Source organism: Globicephala melas, chromosome 7, assembly GCF_963455315.2.
Source record: "Globicephala melas chromosome 7, mGloMel1.2, whole genome shotgun sequence".
In the NCBI taxonomy this organism is placed as follows: Eukaryota; Metazoa; Chordata; class Mammalia; order Artiodactyla; family Delphinidae; genus Globicephala; species Globicephala melas.
The window spans coordinates 38,720,280-38,742,280 of NC_083320.1; the positions used below are offsets into that span (position 1 = coordinate 38,720,280).

General features: G+C 39.9%; 1 protein-coding gene across 7 annotated transcripts in view; it reads left to right on the forward strand.

Moving 5' to 3' along the window:
- HECW2 (HECT, C2 and WW domain containing E3 ubiquitin protein ligase 2) overlaps positions 1-22,001 on the forward strand; it is a 417,892-nt gene that overhangs the window by 307,598 nt on the left and 88,293 nt on the right. For all 7 annotated transcript variants that reach the window (XM_060302114.1, XM_060302116.1, XM_060302118.1 and 4 more), the window contains exons 14-15: positions 903-1,088; positions 19,100-19,234. In XM_060302114.1, the coding sequence (XP_060158097.1) occupies positions 903-1,088; positions 19,100-19,234 (321 nt within the window). The remainder of the gene's footprint in view (positions 1-902; positions 1,089-19,099; positions 19,235-22,001) is intronic.

A 22,001-nucleotide genomic window follows, 5' to 3' on the forward strand; every position in this document is an offset into this window, starting at 1 on the left:
TTTCTACTGCTTGGCACATGGTATTGTGCATTGAATATTTGTTGCCTGACTCATACGCAGACAGCCCATGGTCCTTTTTTGGCCTCTTTAAGTATCATGAGATACTTTTACAAAACAATCACTTTTTTGTATGTGCTGGTATAATGGAGTTTTATTAAATGTGTATTTCAATCATGTAAATTTAGCCATATATATGTGTATTTGTCTGTCTGTGTGTGTGTGTGTGTGTGTGTGTGTGTACACACACAGGAAAAAGAGAGAGAAAGAAAAAAAAAATACTGAGTTATACAGTCCAGGTAGTTCTGCCTGCCATTCCATTTACTGAGATTATGCCTCCAAGCAGGAGTGAGATGAAAAACTCCAGTCTACTCTGGTCTCAGTTAAATATGACTCTCAGTGAGAACAACTCAGCCCATTGCATGTACTTCTAATATTCAAATATACGGCCAAGCAGTTTTTCATACAACTTGGCTCCTAAATGTACGCCAGCTGCTTCATTGGCACTCACCCATAGAGCCGATGATCTGTTCCTGTGCCGGAGGAAACAATGGCTGTATTGGGGCTCACTGTGAGGTGGCATGTTTGCCTCCAGCATGGTGTGATTTCGACTGTGTGGGTTTTGCCTAAAACCAACTTTAGGATCTTACATCACCTATAGAATGAGACTCGACAGCATTCTCGTTCCTTAGAAAACTAGAATCATTAGTGAAGACTCCCTGATTTTCTGTAGTCTGTTTTATTTTGATCAAAATTATTTTGCTTTATCTGCTGTTTCCATGTGTGGGTCTCGAGTTACATTGAAGCCTGTACACTATTCCAAAGATTAAATATGCCCATGGGAGTATATATGTTACTTTTGCATGTCCCAAAGCAGCTTAACATTGTTTTTCCATCCTCTCCAGAGTGCCTACCGCATGTTTACAAACAACACGTGTTTGAAGCACATGATCACCAAAGTCCGGCGGGACACCCACCACTTTGAACGCTACCAGCATAACCGGGACCTTGTGGGATTCCTCAACATGTTTGCAAACAAACAACTGGAGCTGCCGAGGGGCTGGGAAATGAAACATGATCATCAGGGCAAGGTAACTTGCGGGAGTTGCCATGGGGAAGCCTCCGTGTGACTGTGGGCTGCTTGTGGCTTTGGCACTGGGCCCTACCTTTCAAGTGAGGGCTAAAAGCCCTGCGTGACCTGGTTCAAGGGAAACCTGGACAAGCAGGTTGTTTGATACCATAAACCATTGCTACACTCTTCTGAAGTAGTGTATGCGGTGGATGGCTGTGAGGGCACTTGTTGGGCAAAACACTCACTTCCCCTGGATTTTCTTTGAATTGTAATCTCTCACCATTTTCTACTGATTAGAGAAGAGGTTTCTTAGGCAACAACACTTCCTTCTTCTAGCTATACAGCTTGTGCTGTGAGTAGTTGAATACAAGTTGCGGCATTGTTTGGAGAAAGTGGCTAGGAGGTTGCTAAGCAACAGCGCAAGGTGTGTCTGTGACACCGTCAGGGTTTGGGCCTCAGTCTTGTTGATTCAGAACCCTGGTTTTGTTAGCACATTAAAACAAGATTCACAGATTGATGAATTTATGATGAGAAATACGTAACTCTCACACAGGCCGGGTAACCACATCCGTACTTCCTTCTTCGACGGATGAACCAGAAAGCTGGCTTGTAATCAGGAGGTTGTTATATAAGTAAGAAATCAGAATGAGAAAGTTAGTAATTCTTATAAGGTGTTTCTCAGCTAAGATTTTATTTATTAACTCTCGTTCAGCACCTACTGTGAGCCATGAACTGTTTAAGCCCTTTATATGTTTAAGCTCTTCTCAACAACTCTGTAAGGCAGTACTGTTATTATTATTGCTATTTACATATAAAGGATCCCAGGTCCAGAATGGTTCAGTGACTTGCCCAGTGTCATAGAGGTGAGCAGTGTCTGAGCTGGGCTGTAATCCAGGCAGTCTGTTTCCAGGGTCCATGCTCTTAACCACCACAGCATGCTCTCCAAGTATTGAGTAACCAACCTCAATTTCCCTATCTATAAAAAGGCTTGAAATATGTGACTTGTAGGGTGGGGACGATTAAATTGACAAGATATTTACAATAACTATGCTTGACTTTTTCATTCAACAAATATTTATTGAGCACCTGTGCAAAACAGCTAAGCCAACTACTCCATGGAACTGCCATTCTGATGGAAAGAGATGGGCAGTGGACAGATAGGTAAATACAGAGCATGCCAAGAACTGATTAAAGCTATGATTTAAAAGAAAGCAGGAGATGAGGTCTAGAGAAAGGCAGGATTGGAGGGTTATTTTATAGAGGGTGGCTGGGGAAGGCCTCACAGATAAGGCTCTACATGCACACAGACTTGAACGAAGTGAGAAGTAAACCATATCAGGGAAGAGCATTCAAGGTGAATGGAATGTGGAAAGTACTCAATAAATGCCGTTCTCCCCCAAAGTACCCTCTGGCAATAATACCACAGTAGCATCTTACTCATCCTGAACTCAGCTTCCAGCAGTCTTATCTAAGAACTTATAAGCAGTCAAATTAGATATTACAAAGTACATGTATGTATTTTGCATGGGAGGAGCCCTCAGACTTTCATTGAAACTATTGACTTGATTTCTGTAAATTTTTTTTAGTAAACCTCTAATTCCCAGCCTAGAGGAGATTAGAAGTGGCAAGCATGAAGTAGAATAGATGAAAGAGAATGGATTTGTGATTAGGTCCCTGGACCACAGATAGAATGGCGTTGTATCAGAGTCAGGTGGGCATGGCAGGGAAGTCTTTCCAGGACACTAGGAGCTGCACGCAGGGACCCTTGGCACTTCCTGTGCTCTCTCCTTCCAGAGGAGGATGTCACTTTGCTGGTGCTGATTCTGGGTCAACAGCCTGAGAGCCCAGTGTTTGTAAACATTCTAACTAAATGGAAGGGCACAGGTGGTCCAAGAAAGGACTTTGGAAAATATAGATGGTATTATACCTGCATATAAAAGAGCATTAGCAGACGAAGAATTCAGCTCTGTCCTCAACTCTGACAATATTTTTCCTGGTGTCATGAGGAGCTATACTCATTAGAGAACCATAGCTCCAGGGAAACCCAAGTTGAGATAATGCTGCGTGTATTTCTGCTCTATATAGAGACTTAACTTGAGATAATGCTGCATGTATTTCTGCTCTTTATAGAGACGTAACTTGTTACGTCATTTTATATCCTTAGCTAAAGGGAATCGGGAACTTATCATGCAGACATGGAAGGGGAGGTTCCTTTCTTGCCAGTCACAACTTGTCAAACATGCTTCAGAAGAGAGCTGCTTATAAATAACACCTGAACCTCGAGAAAAGTTTAAGTTAAACTTAGGATACTATTTGAGTTACAATGTATTCTTAAGAACAAATTCTGTCTCATAGCTTTTATAAAGTTTCGATAGTTAAACAGAGGTAAACATTATCTCGGCTGTGTGGGTAACATAACCATCCATCTTATTCCCTGAGGGTTTGGATTCATTTGGGGTTTCAGCCTGAAGTTGTAAGCATTGTAAAGAGCCCTGGATGTGGGCTGGTAGAGAGCTGACCTCACAGTCTGTTGGTGGCTTTGCATTTGCATGCTGTGTGGCATGAAAGATGTGGAAAGACCCCTGGCCTTGTGGACAAAATGGATTATCAGACAGGCCTGAAAGATTATCACTTTAGCCTGATTCTTCTGCTTTGTGCATTTGGACTTTAATAAGATTTTTAGCTAAGCTGGGTACCTTAATGAAAGCAGGTGTATCTCCCTGTGCTTCTCCCCTATCCTTCCTGTATAAATGATTGGCCCCCAATGAACTAAAATAGCTTAAAAGAACATTTGGGACAGGCTCTTGCCATGTCTGTATTTGGCTGTGCTGCTTTTGATTGTACTTTAAAAGTCATGGCTCCCATCCTCCAGGCAGTTAATAGGTTTTCTTCCAGCCAGAAATTTTAGCTCCCCTTTTTAATGAATAGCTTTACCTCCAGAACATTTAAAGGGAGTAAACTTTTTGCCCCATTTAATATAACATCGAAAGCTATTAAATACTACGAGGTTTTTTTTTCCCCTCAGTGATGATTGATTTCTAGAATTGACATGGAATAGGATGGCCAAATCCTCACCTGCATGAAAAGAAATGGTTCTTAAGAGGAACGTTGTCAAACTTAGCTGCTCAGGCTTATGAAATTTGGCCCCATGTTGTCTTCTCAAGTGCAACATCTTCCTTTTGTGTTTTCATTTCTTTGCCATTCAACACACTTCTGAATGCCTACTATGTACATGCCACTGTGATAACAATGATACAAGCTAACAGTGTAGCATTATGTAGTATGTAGCATTGGCTGTGTGCTACCCATGTTATAAGCACTTAGATTAATTCCTTCCCTACTCACAGCAGCCTTGTACATAACTGCTACTTTTATCCATATTTTCTAGAAGAGGAAACTGAAGCATAGCATGGCAAATTTACCAAGGTCCTACAATTAGTACGTGATAGAATTGGATTTGACTCAAGACATCCAGCTCCAGGGTCTGTGCTTTTACCCTGCCTCTCACCAGTGAGGAGGGTGAATGCATATCTTCTAGCAATTACAGTGAAGGTGCTCTGGGAGCCTGTGGTAGCGTCTCCTACCATAGTTGAGGGGGTGGGGGCTTTTAGACACATCACTGAAGGGCAGCATATTGGGTGGGTCGCTCTTGGCTCTCCAGGCATAAGCGACTCCCCATAGAGTCTCCCTTGCACTGTTTTATGACAGCTATCCCCATCTGTCTCATGGTATAGTTGTTAACTTATTTTATCTTCTAAAGCAGATGATCCCCTTCTTGAGAGTTATTCTGTTTATTGTTTAATTACCCCCTTCAACCCCAGTGCCATTCATATAGAAGATTCTCAAAACAAGTTCGATGAATGAATGAAACTTGTCACCTGTAGATTCCTGGTTATTCAGTGATGTCTGCTTTGGACAAATGAAGAAGCTTCCAGGCTCTCTCCTCAGTGCTACTCCCTCCTCCTGTGCTCTCACCAGAAGTAGCTCCTAAGATTCGCCTGATTTGACCTCTCTTAATGCATATGTTGTCTTGGATTTTTCGTATTACATGTTTGAGCAAGGTAGTGATTATGCTTGTACCACACTTTAGCTGTCTTCAGTTTTGGAAGAGACTTTTTTTTTTCTAATTACTTAAGGCCAAAGGTTTAAATTGGGTGAGATTTCACAAGAGTCTATACTGATATGCTTTTTTTTTTTTTTTTGAGAGTTCTAGAGTGAAAAATGTCCTTGACTTACATAAAAGAAGTAAAGTATTTTTTTTAATTGACTATTAGTTGAAGAGTAAGAACAGAATATCAGGCCTTACTAGGTAAGATGAGGATGATGATGATAATGACAGTGACAATGGTGTTAATGATGATACCTGCATTTATTAAGCTTATACCATGTGCCAGGCACTGTACTAGGTACTTTTTCATGAATTATCTTATTTAGACCTCATGGAAGTTTATGAGGTGGGTATTATTATTATTATTATCTACATTTTATTGAAATTTAGAGATGTTAACTAATGTGTGTATTAGCAAGTAAGTGAGGAATTCAGGATTCTAACTCTAGGAGTATGACTCTTAACTGCTACACTCTATTGGGAGAGATTGTCTTTGGAAATGAGAGATATTTTATCATTCCAAGGAAGAAGAGTTCCTATCCAGGTACTGGGGTTACTGGTATACTTCAAGGCTGAGTCATACATACATACATACATACAGGTTTTGATTAGATCATAGGTAGTTTACTAGAGGACACCTCACCAGAAACACATGCATGACTTCATGCTCAAATACCATAGAGTCCTTATGCTAGGGACGCATAGAATAATGGAAAGGAATGAAATTCACATATATTGATGACTAATTAGATGCCAGGTTCTATGATAGGATAATATATTAGCTCATTTAACTTTCACAATAATCCTATGGAATAGGTTTTGCTATAGATGAGGAAACCAATGCTCAAAGAGGTTAAGTGTGCAAGTAAACTCTTGTATACAGATCCCTGTCTTTCTGTATCCAAATCCTGTAATAATTTTCCTGTGCAAGGTTAGTCTAGACCTCACTGGCCACTAGCCATCTAACTGACTTGGGATACATCATTTAAATTTCCTAGGTCTGACTTTCTTTATCTCTGCAAATGAATAGAATAGGTTGATCATCGTTTGATGTGCTTATTGGTCATTTGTATATCTTCTTTGGAAAAATGTTTATACAAAGAGTTGCCACATGATCCAGCAATTCCACAGTTAGGTATATACCCAAGAGAAATGAAAATGTGGTTCCAAACAAAAACTTGTACACAACTATTCACAGTAGCGTTGTTCAAAGTAGCCAGAGGGTAGAAACAACCCAAATGTCCGTCAACTGATAAATGAATAAATGAATGTGGTAGATCCATACAGTGGAATACTGTTTAACAATACAAAGGAATGAAATACTGATACAGTATGGTAAACCTTGAAAATATTTGCTGAGTAAAAGAAACTGGTCACAAAATATCACATACTATCCCATTTATATGAAATATCCAGAATATGCAAATCTATAGAGATAGAAAGTAGATTCGTGGTTTCCTTGGGTTGGAAATGGGATGGGGAGTGAATGCTAATAGGTATGTGGTTTCATTTGGAGAAGAGAATGTTCTAAAATTATATTATGGTGATAGTTGCACAATCCTGTATATATACTAAAAACAGTGGATTATATACTTTAAATGGGGGAATTGTATAGTGTCTGAGTTATATCTCAGTAAAGCTGTTTAAAAAATTAATAGGTTAAATTAGAGGAAGACTAAGTTTCCCTTTTTACTTCCTAGATTTTATAGATCTTTGATTCTTCAGTCTTAAAGATTAGATGATACAGTTCCAAACTGGGTTTGACATCAAATATGTAATGCTTTTCTTTCTACTTTTAATTACATTTGGAAAGGTATCTTGTTCAGAATTCCACACTATATTTTAATCAGTATTTTGTTCCATTACTTGATTTCCTTAATCATTTTGATTTTGGGAATTAACCCACATTTTATTTTATGCAGGATAGTCCTCATGAGACTGTGATCAATATCTACGTGTACATATTTGTTGTACCTAAGGTCTAGGATTTTCAACTAACATACAGGACACATTTTGACTTGCCTTATTTGAAACAAAACATATAAGCAAAGAAAGTAGGCCAGTAGAGAAAGAAAATCTCTTCTTACTTCTTATTGCATAATTCTTAAATGTTTGTACACTCTCAGGACTGTGAAAATCAAGGGTATTTTGGGATCTGAGTTACATTGTTGATACAAACTTTTTATATTTATGCAAGAAATATGTATCGGGGCTTCCCTGGTGGCGCAGTGGTTGAGAGTCCGCCTGCCGATGCAGGGGACACGGGCTCGTGCCCCGGTCTGGGAGGATCCCACATGCCGCGGAGCGGCTGGGCCTGTGAGCCATGGCCGCTGAGCCTGTGCGTCCGGAGCCTGTGCTCTGCAACGGGAGAGGCCACAACAGTGAGAGGCCCGCGTACCACAAAAAAAAAAAAAAAAAGAAAGAAATATGTATCAGTAGTATTAAAATGTGACTTGGTTAAAATGCTTCTGGTTCTTGGCTAGGTTTGATCATTAGTATGTGTTCATGGGGATAATAGATCTGGTAGACGAATATGAGTTTTAATAAGGAAAACCAAATGTTACTTAACCTAGGAGTGTTTTTTCTTTCTTCATTTTTAAAAATTCTTTCCTCCTTTGCTCCTTTCTTTCCTCCCTCCTACCCTCCCTCCCTCCCCCCTCCCTCCCCTCCCTCCCCCTCCCTCCCCTCCCTCCCCCCTCCCTCCCCTCCCTCCCCCCTCCCTCCCCTCCCTCCCCCCTTCCCTCCCTTCCCTCCCTTCCCTCCCTCCCCTCCCTTCCCTCCCTCCCTCCCTTCCCTCCCTTCCCTCCCTCCCTCCCTTCCCTCCCTTCCCTCCCTCCCTTCGTTCTCTCCCTCCCTTCCCTTTTTTTTTTTTTGCGGTACGCGGGCCTCTCACTGCCGTGGCCTCGCCTGTTGCGGAGCACAGGCTCTGGACGCGCAGGCTCAGCGGCCATGGCTCACGGGTCCAGCCTCTCTGCAGCACGTGGGATCTTCCCGGACCGGGCCATGAACCCGTGTCCCCTGCATCGGCAGGCAGACTCTCAACCACTGAGCCACCAGGGGAGCCCCCTTCTCATTTTTAATTTGGAGGATTTGAGGAAATTATGCTGCTGTGGATCAGGATTCCTGGATCCATCGCTGTCTTTCTGATCTAACTTCTACAGACCTCAGTTTTCTCTAAAGTGAGGGCCAGTAACCCGTCCTGTCTAGCTCCTGGAGCTGTGGTTGGCATCCACTTAGATAATCACAGGATTACAAATGGAAGAAAAACAATTAGGATTAGAATTAAACAACTTCTTCAGTAATTGACTTATTATTATCTATAGTGTAGAAGATAAAAGCAGTACAATTACAAAGCCTCTAGAGGTTTATGACTTAGTTTGGGGAAAGCAAAATATGGATTATTCAAACACCACAAAATAAAATGGACCATACAGCACACTAAGCCAGGAATGCTACTCACTTGGTTATTCCTATCCAGCTCTCCAAAATCTTGATTTGAATGGTTAGGTAGAAGCAAGAATCTACAGTAAGTAGAACAACAACTAAAGAGTTTCATCAGTTTAGACTTTTATAAAAATGATAAAGATTTGTTATTGATGGTTAAATCCTTACTCTAATGGGAAATACACAATGAAATAAAAGATACACTGAAGAATTAGTGTCAGTGTCCCATTCCTCCTCTTAACAAACAGCTGATCTCCCTTAACTGAGGTGGTCCAACAGAATAATTTTGTCACAACAGGGTTCCTTTTGTTGTTCTTGTTCTTTTTGTCCATGTTGTTCTTGATCACTGCACAGTAGTCTACCCTCGAGTGTTTGCTTCTGCCTGAAACCTGTATAACAACCCAGAGCATTTTCTGTTTCTCTGCTATGAGTGTTCTGTTTATTGTGGTCTCTCTGGTAGATTTGTTCTCTTGCTAGATTAGTGGTCTTCTGCTCTGGTGGTTGCAATCTCCATAAGCTATGGTCATGAAGATAGTGTTTTAAAAACATCCTTAGCCAGATAAGTAACTTTCTTTTTAGAACTGGGACTGAAATCAGATCCACACATTTGCACAGAATCATGCACTTCCTGTGTAAAGCCACTAAGCACCCCTTGCCCAGACCATTTTACCCCTAATTCCTCTTATTTGGATTATAAAAGCACAGAACGTGCATCATGCACTAGTATAGGTACAGAAAGACTTATTTATGGCATGGGATACCTGGAGAGTTTTCATAGTAAAGATTGGATTTGAACTGAACCCTGAATGATGACTAGGATTTTTTTTTTTTTTTTTAAGCGGTATGCGGGCCTCTCACTGCTGTGGCCTCTCCCGTTGCGGAGCACAGGCTCCGGACGCGCAGGCTCAGCGGCCATGGCTCACGGGCCTAGCCGCTCTGCGGCATGTGGGATCCTCCCGGGCTGGAGCATGAACCCGTGCCCCCCGCATCGGCAGGCGGACTCTCAACCACTGTGCCACCAGGGAAGCCCAATGAGTAGGATTTTGATAAAATTAGATTGTGGAGAAGAGAAAATTTGGAATGGGAAAGGAAGGAAAACACTCAAAGTAAAGACGTGGAAAAGGGAACACACTGGGGGGGTATGTTTGGTTCCTTTGAAGAAGTAGTGGGTTTCCTTTGCTGTGCAAAAGCTATTAAGTTTCATTAGGTCCCATTTGTTTATTTTTGTTTTTATTTCCATTTCTCTAGGAGGTGGGTCAAAAAGGATCTTGCTGTGATTTATGTTATAGAGTGTTCTGCCTGTGTTTTCCTCTAAGAGTTTTATAGTGTCTGGCCTTACATTTAGGTCTTTAATCCATTTTGAGTTTATTTTTGTGTATGGTTAAACTTAAAAGCCTTTGCATAGCAAAGGAAACCATAAACAAGATGAAAAGACAACCCTCAGAATGGGAGAAAATATTTGCAAACGAAGCAACTGACAAAGGATTAATCTCCAAAATTTACAAGCAGCTCATGCAGCTCAATATCAAAAAAAGAAACAACCCAATCCAAAAATGGGCAGAAAACCTAAATAGACATTTCTCCAAAGAATATATACAGATTGCCAACAAACATATGAAAGGATGCTCAACATTACTAATCATTAGAGAAATGCAAGTCAAAACTACAGTGAGGTATCACCTCACAGCAATCAGAATGGCCATCATCAAAGAATCTACAAACAATAAATCCTGGAGAGGGTATGGAGAAAATGGAACCCTCTTGCACTGTTGGTGGGAATGTAAATTGATACAGCCACTATGGAGAACAGTATGGAGGTTCCTTAAAAAACTATAAATAGAACTACCATACGACCCAGCAATCCCACTACTGGGCATGTACCCTGAGAAAACCATAATTCAAAAAGAGTCATGTACCACAGTATTCATTGCAGCTCTGTTTACAATAGCCAGGACATGGAAGCAACCTAAGTGTCCATCGACAGATGAATGGATAAAGAAGATACGGCTCATATATACAATGGAATATTACTCAGCCATAAAAAGAAACGACATTGAGTTATTTGTAGTGAGATGGATGGACCTAGAGACTGTCATACAGAGTGAAGTAAGTCAGAAAGAGAAAAACAAATACCGTATGCTAACACATATATATGGAATCAAAAAAAATGGTTCTGAAGAACCTAGGGGCAGGACAGGTATAAAGATGCAGATGTAGAGAATGGACTTGAGGACACAGGGAGGGGGAAGGGGGAAGGGTAAGCTGGGACAAAGTGAGAGAGTGGCGTGGATATATATACACTACCAAACGTAAAACAGATAGCTAGTGGGAAGCAGCCGCATAGCACAGGGAGATCAGCTCGGTGCTTTGTGACCACTAGAGGGGTGGGATAGGGAGGGTGGGAGGGAGGGAGACGCAAGAGGGAAGAGATATGGGAACATATGTATATGTATAGCTGATTCACTTTGTTATACAGCAGAAACTAACACACCATTGTAAAGCAATTATACTCCAATAAAGATGTATAAAAAAACAAAACAAAGAAAAAAGGACTTCCCTCGTGGTGCAGTGGTTAAGAATCCACCTGCCAATGCAGGGGACATGGGTTCAAGCCCTGGTCCAGGAAGATCCCACATGCTGTGGAGCAACTAAGCCTGTGTGCCACAACTACTGAGCCTACACTCTAGAGCCGATGAGCCACAACTGCTGAGCCCACGTGCCACAACTGCTGAAGCCCGCATGCGTAGAGCCTCTGCTCCACAACAAGGGAAGCCACTGCAATGAGAAGCCTGTGCACCACAACTAAGAGTAGCACCCGCTTGCCACAACTAGAGAAAGCCCACGCATAGCAATGAAGACCCAATGCAGCCAAAAAGAAAGAAATAAAATTAAGAGAGAAAAAAAGGAAGTAATGGGAACATTTTGAGAGACCCTGTATTACGTATACACACACACACACACACACACACACACACACACACACACACACACACACACACACACACACACACACACACACACACACACGAGAGCTGATGGTGTAAGATCCAATCCAAAACCCAGCAGCTTGAGACCCAAGAAAACGCCAATGTCCCAACTCAGTCAGGCCAAGGCAATTCCCTCTTACTCACCCTTTTGACCTTCAATTGATTGGATGCGGTCCCCCCACATTAGGGAGGGTGATCTGCTTAACTCAGTCTACTGATTGAAAGGTGAATCTCATCCAGGAACACACTCACAGACACATTGGAATAATGTTTGGCCAAATGTCTGGGCACCCAGTGGCCCAGATAAGTTGACACATAAAATTAACAATCACAGACCGATATCAAATGGAGTAAAATCAGTGGAAGCATCACTACAGAGGGTTAAGGATAACAGAGAGAATGATACAAAATGACATGGACAATGACATGGACAATTAGAAAAATATTACAAAGCTTGATATTTCTTATTAATAAGTTTATATAATGGACTTACCATTTGGTTTAATTTTTAAGAAAAGTGTTTATTTTTGACTCCCCTTTCAGATGTTGAATATGGAATAACTTTTTTCCTGCCTCTTTGTTTTGTTAACAGTATTAACACAGGGTGCTTTCCCCAGTTCATTCTACTTGAGCCTATACTGAAACTTTGAGCTTTAAAAGTGATATAAACGTCATGGGCTCTTTAAATGAAAATATAAAACGGTAACCATCTCCTTATTTAAAGTGAAATGTCTTTTCCCATAGTTTCTTGTGTTTTTCCCTACAAAAAACACTTGCTATAATATCACCCAGCTAAATTGACATCCATCTCTAAAGCCAAGCTTTGTAAGTCTAGGGCTTTGTGACTTTGGATGTCACATTGGGGATTTGAGTATCCGTATGGTCCAAATATTCAACTTCGATGACCGTGGCAAGTAGGAATCATGGTTATGAGGATAGATTTTTTAGAAGAGAACAAATATTTGTACAGTGAAAGTTACCACAGTCAGAGCCTACTTGAGGATTCTCATTTTACCAGATGCTAATAGCTTATGTGGCTGTAGAAGTTGCCCCAGTGATGACATAGACTTTGGTTTCAGTCCCACATGAAGCTGATGGCCACAGTTTACTGGGTCAGGTTCCTCTTAATGAGTAAAATGCAACTTAATATTTGGAGGTTTCAAGTGAATCCCAAAAGTCTCTTAGCAGAATAAGTTCTACACTTTGAAAAATATATTTTTCATTCATTAGAGCACTATATTAGTTATTTTTGTGACATGTCTCTTTAATTGCTTTGAAACAACTAATACCTCTTTGTGGTGGTTATCTGGTTTAATCACCTCCAGTTACACAGCAGTCCAGGTAGAGATGAAATTAAACTCTAAATTTACAAATAACACATAGTTTTTAGAGTATCTCTTGCTTATTTTTCAGGGGGTACAATCTTGTTAGACCAAAAAGTAACCCACACATAGAGGCAGAGGTGAAGAATCCTTCTAGGGCAGTATACCTTTCAGAATGAGAGAATAAAGCAGAGGTTGGTTTTGTGAATGTGTTTTTGAGTAAAATGCTAAACTCATGGAATATTGAAGGAATTGCCCAAGTATGAAGATGGGCTTTGCCTTTTATCTTTAAACAGTTGTCCTCTGACCAGCACTGACTCTTTTAAAAAAATGTAGAGTACTATTTTAAAATTTCATGGCAATGCCCTTCTATTCTACCTGAAATGTGCTGATTTGGATAACTCCATCCTTGGTCTTCTGCAGTGACGTGCTGATAAATGCTTAGCAACCAGCTCCTCAGGGGCGGTGGGGAGGAAGGCTGATCTGTAGCATTTGCCATTTTCCATGGTGTAAATTCTCCCACCATAGCCAATTTCAGGCTGCCAGCATCATCATCAACCAGCTTGAGATTTCACCATCAGCTCCTGTAAGCTGGTCCATGCCATCCCCAGCATGGCACTGGCTCCCCTATATTATACTTCTAACACCTAAATACCACTACTCCCAATACATAAAATACCACCCCCCTCCCTTTGCTAACATTTTACATCTGAAGTTTTGGGGATGTTTTACTTATCCACGGTGCCATGTGTCCCTGTTTTCTCTCCTAGCAACTTTAGATCTCTGATCACAGCAGTTTAACAATATAACCTTCTTTAACTTTTTTGTTATTGATAGATGTCATGAGATATTTGGGACCACTCACTCCTTCAGATGAACCAAATGTTAGAAAATGTTAGCATGACTATTTTTTTAGTTACAATAAACTCTACTATTCAGTGCTTTTCATCTCCAGTATTGGTAATGGAGTTCTGTCTGGGATATAATGTAGAGAAAATGATAGCATGTTTATTCCTTATAATTGGGGAAATACTAGAGAGGGGACCAGGAACTGAGATTTATATTACGGAAGGGAGAGAATGCGTGAGTAAATTACAATCTTTATAAAAATTAAAGTAGATTACAATGAACTTTTTGAGCATTTTAAGACTTTATAGAGTTGAGAAACTAGAAGTTAGAACAGATTCAATATGCAGTGCTGCTATCTTTTAAATTATTGTTCTCTCTTTGTTTCCATAGCTCTTTAGAGAAAGAAAGATCTGATGATGTCTTTCTGGAGCATAGTTACAAGTGCTTTTTGTTTTATTTTGTTTACACGGTGTTTTAATACGGATTCCTGGTTTGGCAAAATGTAAGTGGAAACAATTTCAAACTTCTGTAACTTAGATTTGTTGAGCCTGAGGTTGGTATTTCTTCACAAATACTGATGCTTTTTCTTTTCTTAAAATAACAGAAGCTTAAAAAAAAGAATTGTGTAAAGAGAGAAGTGTATTTTGTTTGGCCTCACTAATATGGGGTCCATCCAGCCCATATTTTCTGACTCTGATCATGCCCTGAAGCAGCGAAAGGGTAGACGTTTTTAAAATGAGATTTGAATTTGGGTATTTGCATTCCTTTCAGTTTTTGATTATGTTGTTAGCCCTAGTTGGTCCAGCACTGGGAAGCTTGAGTGAATTTCCTTAATGAAACTTAACAGTAGGGAATCTGTGTTGTTCAAAATTTGCTTTGCTAGTGGCTAATCTGGAAAAGACTCCTTTTTTAATACAATTGCTTTTTTTGATGTGGTCTGCCTTCTCAACATACTGTTTATTCAGACAGTATTTATTGATACATGGTAGACAATTTCATAAATAAAGGCAGGCTATTCAAGAATGGTGACGTAAAAAAATAAAATGGTGACCCAAATTAAATTTTTTTAAAAAAGGAATAGGTCAACTTCATTACTGGCTTGAACTAGTTAGGACATCCTATGGGAAAGTGATCCACTTTTGTGACATAATCAATTTGTGCATCACAAATAGAAATGTCAAGCCTAAAATTTGCACTGTATTTTTTCTATGCTTTGATCTTTGTTTTAAAGTAGAATACATCTTCCACAACTCAGTTGTGACCTCAGTCATCTCCTTTACGTGGATATAGCAAAGCACCAAGGAAGCCTGTCCAGGGTCACACAGGGAGCGGAGCAGAGCCAAAGCACAATGCAAGGAATTGCCTCTTCGTGCTGCCCTCGGCTAGTGCTAGTGTGCTAGCTGCGTGGTTTCGATAGTGGTCTTAATTGAGACTTTTCCCCCAAGTACTTGGCAGACATAAAAAGCACATGTAAACAGTATACACATTCCATTTACTCTGAAACTGAGCTCCTTGTGGAATACAAATTAGCACCTATGCTCCAGCCACAGCCCACCCTCCAGCAGGGGAGCCGTACAGATTGTGCAGAGGACGTACAGTTTGCTGTCCAGCATCAATAGCAACCTTTTCAGCACTGAGACAGTGGTGAGGCCCAGCACTCTGAGTGACAGTTATTGTCGGCCTAATTCAATAAATACTTAAATACTTTTCTAAAATCAAGTACTGTGTGAGGGGAGTGGGAAGAACATCAAAAGGAAAAATAGGAGGCAGAAAGAATGGAAGAAAAAGAGGAGAACTATGAAAAGGAGAGGGAGGGGAAAGAGGCACTGCTCACTGCGCTTTGAAGTCAGAAAGATGGATTCAAATCTCAGCTTTATACTTTCCCAACTCTGCATTTCACTTAAATCTCGGACTGTTACCCAACTGTATTAAAGGTGAACAATAATGAGAAATCATTATTTATGAAATAATGAAAATCCGTATTCATAATGGTGGTGGCCAGCTTATGCGTTCTTCTTTGCTGACTTCAGTGCATCAGTTAGGATTTGGTTTGGCTGCATTGTGACAGGGACCTATACAAAGTTTACAAGATTTTATTCTGTCACATAAAGACGTTCAGAGACAGGCAGTCTAGGGCCCTTAAGGTGGTTTCTTAAGTTGTAAGAGCCTTGGCTCCTTACGGCTTTTTATTCAGCCATCCCTCATCTTCAGGGTTCGTTGTGGCTGCTGGGGTTCGGCAATTACATCTTTGTTTCAGGGAGCAGAATGGATGAAGTACAGAAGGAGGGCTTTACCTTGTAAAAATCTCCTTGGAAAGGAGTTTTCCAGAAGTATCATGTGACCCTCTGTTTACATCTCATTGACCAGAACTTAATCTAGGCCGTACGTACCTACAAGGAGCCTGGGAAGTGTGGGTTCACCCCCCTTTTTTTTTTTTTTTTTTTGAGCTTTGTTTATGGGCTGCAGGGAGAACCACTGTAATCCTTAGAAAAATGTCTCGGAAGTTAATACTGTTATTATTAGTAATAATAATATTAACTCACATTTAAGGGGTCTCAGGTACTATGTTCAGAAATTTATATGAACCATCTCATTTTATCTTCCTTTGATGTAGGCGTTATTATACCTATTTAACAGAAAAGAAATTGTAGTTTGAAAAAGTTAAGTAGTTTGCCCAATGTTATGTCAGTAGTAAGTGGTGGAGCTAGAGCTCAGACCCAGGCTTGTCTTTTTCTAGATCCCAAGCATTTAATCACTACTTTGTCTCGGACTTCTCAAGTTTTAACTTGATAGTTTATCCATGTCCACATGAGGTGTTTTAAAACCTTTTATCCTATTTGTGTGGTATTATAGTCTTCAGCTCTCCACACTTTTCACCCAACACACACACACACACACACACACACACACACACACACTTCTCTCATGTATTTTTCTCAAATCTTTCAGTATTTCTATGCTTACGTAAAAGAATGCGACTTTTAATACTTGGTTAGTTCATTGTCAGTTGTCTTCCTGTATTTTGGTCAGGAGTCTGCTGTTCGAGTTTTTGGCAGTTTATTTACTGAGCACTCTCTTTCTCCCAGATGCAGCCCTAAAAGCTATTAGGGAGAACAGGGTGAGTAAGAAAGGGTCCCTACCCTGAAGGCATTTACAGTATAATTTTTTATAGAATGGATTTTAGAGAAGCCTCTTAACGTCAAATTATACTATGACACTCCATGTAAATCACAACTGACCTAGATGTACACACCCATTTGTCCTTATAATTACAAGTGATTCATCATTACCTCTAAATGACCACCTGTTCCTTCAAAACATTCCTAAGACATTAGGTAAATAGGCAATTCTATTTTCATACTCTTTGTATTTTCCCCTTAAACGACATGGCTAATATTATTGTTGTAGTAATAAGAGCTTAATCTTAATATACATAAAGAGAATATTAAATTGACTATAATACCTATTATGTTGAAATGTATATTAAAAAAATGAATTTCTATTTTATGACATTTTAAATAGTGGCAGAAATAATATACATACATGTGTATTAGAAGCTCAAATCAAACGGGGACTAGTGTCACATTTGAGACCAGAGCCTGACAATATAAGCCTGTGTAGGGTTTATTGTTGGTGTACATTTTTACAAGATCAGAGAAGAAAGATATTCCACCTGATAGGTTATGGAAAAGGGAGCATTACCCAGGGATGTGAGGTTGGTGACTCCGTCCTACAAGACTTCCATTTAATCCAGTCTTTGTACCTGGAAATCGGATATCGAGAGAAGGGACAGACAAGGATTCTTGTTCTGGCCATTTCTCTGCTTTGTTTCTAGTGCACATTCTGCTTAAAGTTATTTTTTTTTAAAGAAGTCATTTTCCCCCCTATTTGGGAGCTACTTACAAATTATTTTGCTCTGTTTCCTGATTATCTACAGAAACATTTTGTTTCATAATGGAAAGGTGAATTTTTAATCAGCATAAATATACCATCTGCCCCTGAGATTTGCCTAGATGCATTCATTCCTAGTCTTTAAGGTACTTTGTTAACAGAGCTCCATCAGTTCTTTTTTGCTTAGGTTATTTGGCATATATCATGTCTCCTGACATTTATCAGTAATGAGTCTCCAGGCTCTCCTAATAGTCCTTTTTATCTTGACCTAATTAACTTTATCTGATCATGGAAAACTTATATTTTCTAATTATCCTTGAGATAATGGGCTTCATTATTACCTTGAATGAATTTTACATTGCAAACTTAACACCATTTTGTTCCTAATGATAATGAAAAATTGCACTTACATCGAGTTTTAAAATTAAACAAACAGAATTTTTAAAGGCCTTTCTACATTACATGCAATCCTTACTGCAAAACTGAGGGAGATGGTTTATGCTCATTCATGGTTTCATGTCACGAAGGATTCTGCAGTAAACATGACAGACCTGGTTTCCTCCTTCCTATCACTTTATGGTGGAGAAATGTTTATTATGAATGAAGGAGGCGTGTTTTTATAAGAAACTTATAGCCCAGAGAACTTAAGTGTCTTGCCCTGAGTCATTGTATGTGATAGAATTTATCTGGGTGTGTGATCAATGACCAAACTGGAAAGAAAGTAAGAAGGAGATGGTAAAGAGTCTTGGAAAACTGACCAAAGGGTTGGAATGTTTTTTCTGTAGATAACAGGTAGCCATTAGAGGCTTTGGATTGGAGTGGAAATGTAGTCAAAGCTTTTAGAAAAAAAAAATTCTGATAGTGAGGTGCCATTCAGTGAATAAGGTTGTAGAGACGTGGAACAGCTGAGAAACTATTAATAATTACACGTTTAAGAGAAAACCCTGAAATGATGGAATGAATGATAGGCTGGGATGGGACAAATAGAGGAGACACTCTAATGAGAAAATGGGGGAGGACTTGGTAGCTGATGACATAGAAGGAAAAGAGAAGCCAATGATGTTTGAAAGAAAAACTTGGTAATAACCGATAGCAGTAAGAGCAAAGAGCATCAGTTAAGAGAGAAGCCCAAATGTCCATTCAGGGGACTTCTTTCTGAGATCCTATCTTTGATGACTGTATTTCCTAAAGCCAGGAACAATGTTCCTTCCTGCTGTCTTCATTCTGCATCCAATCTAAGCGTGGCTTCCTCTCTTCTGGTCTGTCCTGAGGGAAGAAGGAGAAATTCTCCCAAAGATTTGAAATTACGAGAAAACGGAGCGAAGGTTTTCACTCCAAAGTGGGTCTTTCCCTGCATGTGTGAAATGATAGGACCGCTAGACAGGTGTGTGCCATGTACGGAGTGTTGACTGAGTGGGTTGCTTCCTAGGCATTTTTTGTCGACCACAACTCGCGTACCACCACCTTCATCGATCCCCGGCTCCCGCTTCAGAGCAGCAGACCCACGAGCGCGCTGGTGCATCGACAGCACCTGACCAGGCAGCGCAGCCACAGCGCAGGCGAGGTGAGTCCTGAGCCTTAGCGACCGACCTGTTGGCTGATAGAAGCACGGGATGTGGGGTTTATGGAATCGTGCTGGCTCTTTCTTATTGTTTTGTTTTTCTAGTTTGATTTAGAGACTGTCATTTGGAGGCTGAAAGTGTTGGAATGTTAACGGGGTTTCTCTGGAAACTCAAAGAGCCTAAATTACAGGTTTAAAAAGTAGGACATGTGAGGAAAGGTTGAAGAAATTAGAGATTTAGAAAAAAAAAAAATTCAGTGGATGGTGAGGGAATTCATAATGCAATACAGTGTTCAAGAGAGGATGATGATGAGCCCTTTTGCATACCTAAGAGCAGCTTCATAGGAAGGAAGGAATGTAACTTTTTTAGGGGATTAAAATTAGGTTAAAGATAGGGAAGTTTCTTAAGTGAGGATTGCTGGATTAGATTAAGATCTTCGGCCAATGCTATGGGGTTGTGGCATCCTCACTAATATTCTTTAAAGTTAGGATATGTATGAGGGTTGATTTATGTACTCTTAAGGGCTCAGAGAAAATGGGTAGCATTAAGAATTACTAAAAGCTCTACCGTACTCTATTATACTTTGCTAGTTTGCAGTGTCCCATGGTAACCACATGAGGGCTCTCTAATAATCTAACCAGAAAAAAAAAAAGAAAGAAAAAGAAAAAAGAGAAAAGAAATAATCTCTTCCTGTTTCCCTTTTTCTGTAGCAGGTTAAATAAATAAAACAGGAATGTTTTAGGTCACATATTTTCTCCTTAATAAAGACTTATGCTTTGAATGTCATATATTATCACTTGATATACATTGTTTCTAAAAATTCCCTTAGACAAGAAGAATTAAGATTCTTTTCCTGCATGCCATTTCCACGTTCCATCTATGTGCATATCATATTTTCAGTATTATATTGTATGTCAAATATTTTTGTAGCTTCTATTATAAGAAAAGATTATGAATGTAATAAATAACTGGATTTGATTCATCAAAATTCCACTCTTGGAATTTCCCCTCATGATTTACATACTGGCTCTAATGATTATGTGTGTTTGCTGGTTGTAAGTGAAGACATAGAAGAGTACACACGAGAAGCTCACATAAAAATGTTATATAAATCTATTGCAGGATGAGGTACGCACAAAAATATTCATGTTTTATGAGTAGCTAATAAATCTCTACCTGGCTGTCATATAAAACATTAGTGGTGAACTGGATGATGCTAATAGCATTCATCTAAAAAGCAGAACAGACCTCTCACCTTTGGACCTTGTGCGTGATATGTAGCATATCAGGGCCCTGCCTCGTTTTATCACACAACCAGTGCACTTTAGATGCTTGCCTTATTTGACGTCACAATATGACGCTGGCTGTTCAGTCTGATCAGGACTACGTGCATGGGATTAGTAGCTATACTTATATTTTCTTTCAACTCCTCTGCCTCAGAACTTGAATTAGTTTCATGGTCTAGCAGTAGGGATACTAAGGTACACATTAAAATTTGAATGAGAACTTCTCTTCTTATTGACGGAAGCTGAGCAGTGGAACAGAGACGACCCCATAAAGACTCAGCATTCAGTCTCGGCGTTGTTAAACCCTTGAGGGGAATGTGCTTTCTGGCCCAGCTGTCGGAAGCACGCACATCCTGCAGTAATACAGACGTTTATCACAGCTTGCCCACTGATAATGGTCTGGTTTGATGTCTGGTTTGAAGAAGCAGGGTGTCAAGGAGAAGACCTTTGGCTGTTCTGGGAAATGATGACACAAGGCAACTTACTGACAGGAGGGAAAGTATATGTTGGTAGATTGAAATGATAAGTTTGGTGACTGACAAGGTATAGTTAATGATTGAATCTCTCCCAAGAGGGGCTGACTTCGTTTCTCAGAGCCAATAACTCAAGAGAAGCAGAGTGGGAAATTTCTGGTTACATTCACAAGTCTTCCCAGCCATTCTCTTAGACTTATTTAGCAAATATTCCAGGTAGTAGAAATTTTGGTATCTCTTCCATCCAACAAATGAATACTTACTAAACACCTGTAGTGTAGAAACGTGGTTGGTGTGAGGGATACAAGTAAATAATGTATGTTCCTGTGTTCTTATTAAGGAGAGAATATATAAAAGTAACCATAATCCAGATGTATAACAATACAAGCAAAAAATGCTTCATAGACTGTTAATAATGGCAGCTGCTTTAGAAATGTACCCCGAGTGCTGTGGGTGCTCAGAGAAGGTGACATTTCATGTCAGCTTGAAGGGAAGGGAAGGCTTCATCGAGGAGGGGCTGTTTGAACTACACATTGAAGAATGAGTGAGAACATTCTTGAAGGATAAACAAGCAGTCAAGTGTGGGGACGATATTTCCAGCTTTAGGGCCTTTAGAAAAACCCTCACTGAACACCTAACGGATGCAGTATGTTAAAATGGTTGTGAGGGTTTGAATGGGTGGGAGTAGAAACTGTATTTTAAAAGTACCAATTTATAAATCCAGGAGGTTGTTTTGCCTTTTGTTCTCTTACTCTCTTATTTAACTGTTCTACTGTTGTCTTAAAAGACTTCTGTAGTACGGGGGAAAAATGCTAAAACAGAAGCTAAAGCAGTGTTAGAGTTTTCTGGTAAGATTATTAATGGGCGTTTTTATTTATCTCCTTGTATGTATGAGTTTCTAAGCCTATAATCAGTATGTAACTAATTCAGGTTGGGGCAACCCTATTTAGCTCCTCCACACCTGCTGTGATTAGCTTGCTGGTGTGGGAGGTTCAAACCAGAAAAAGCTG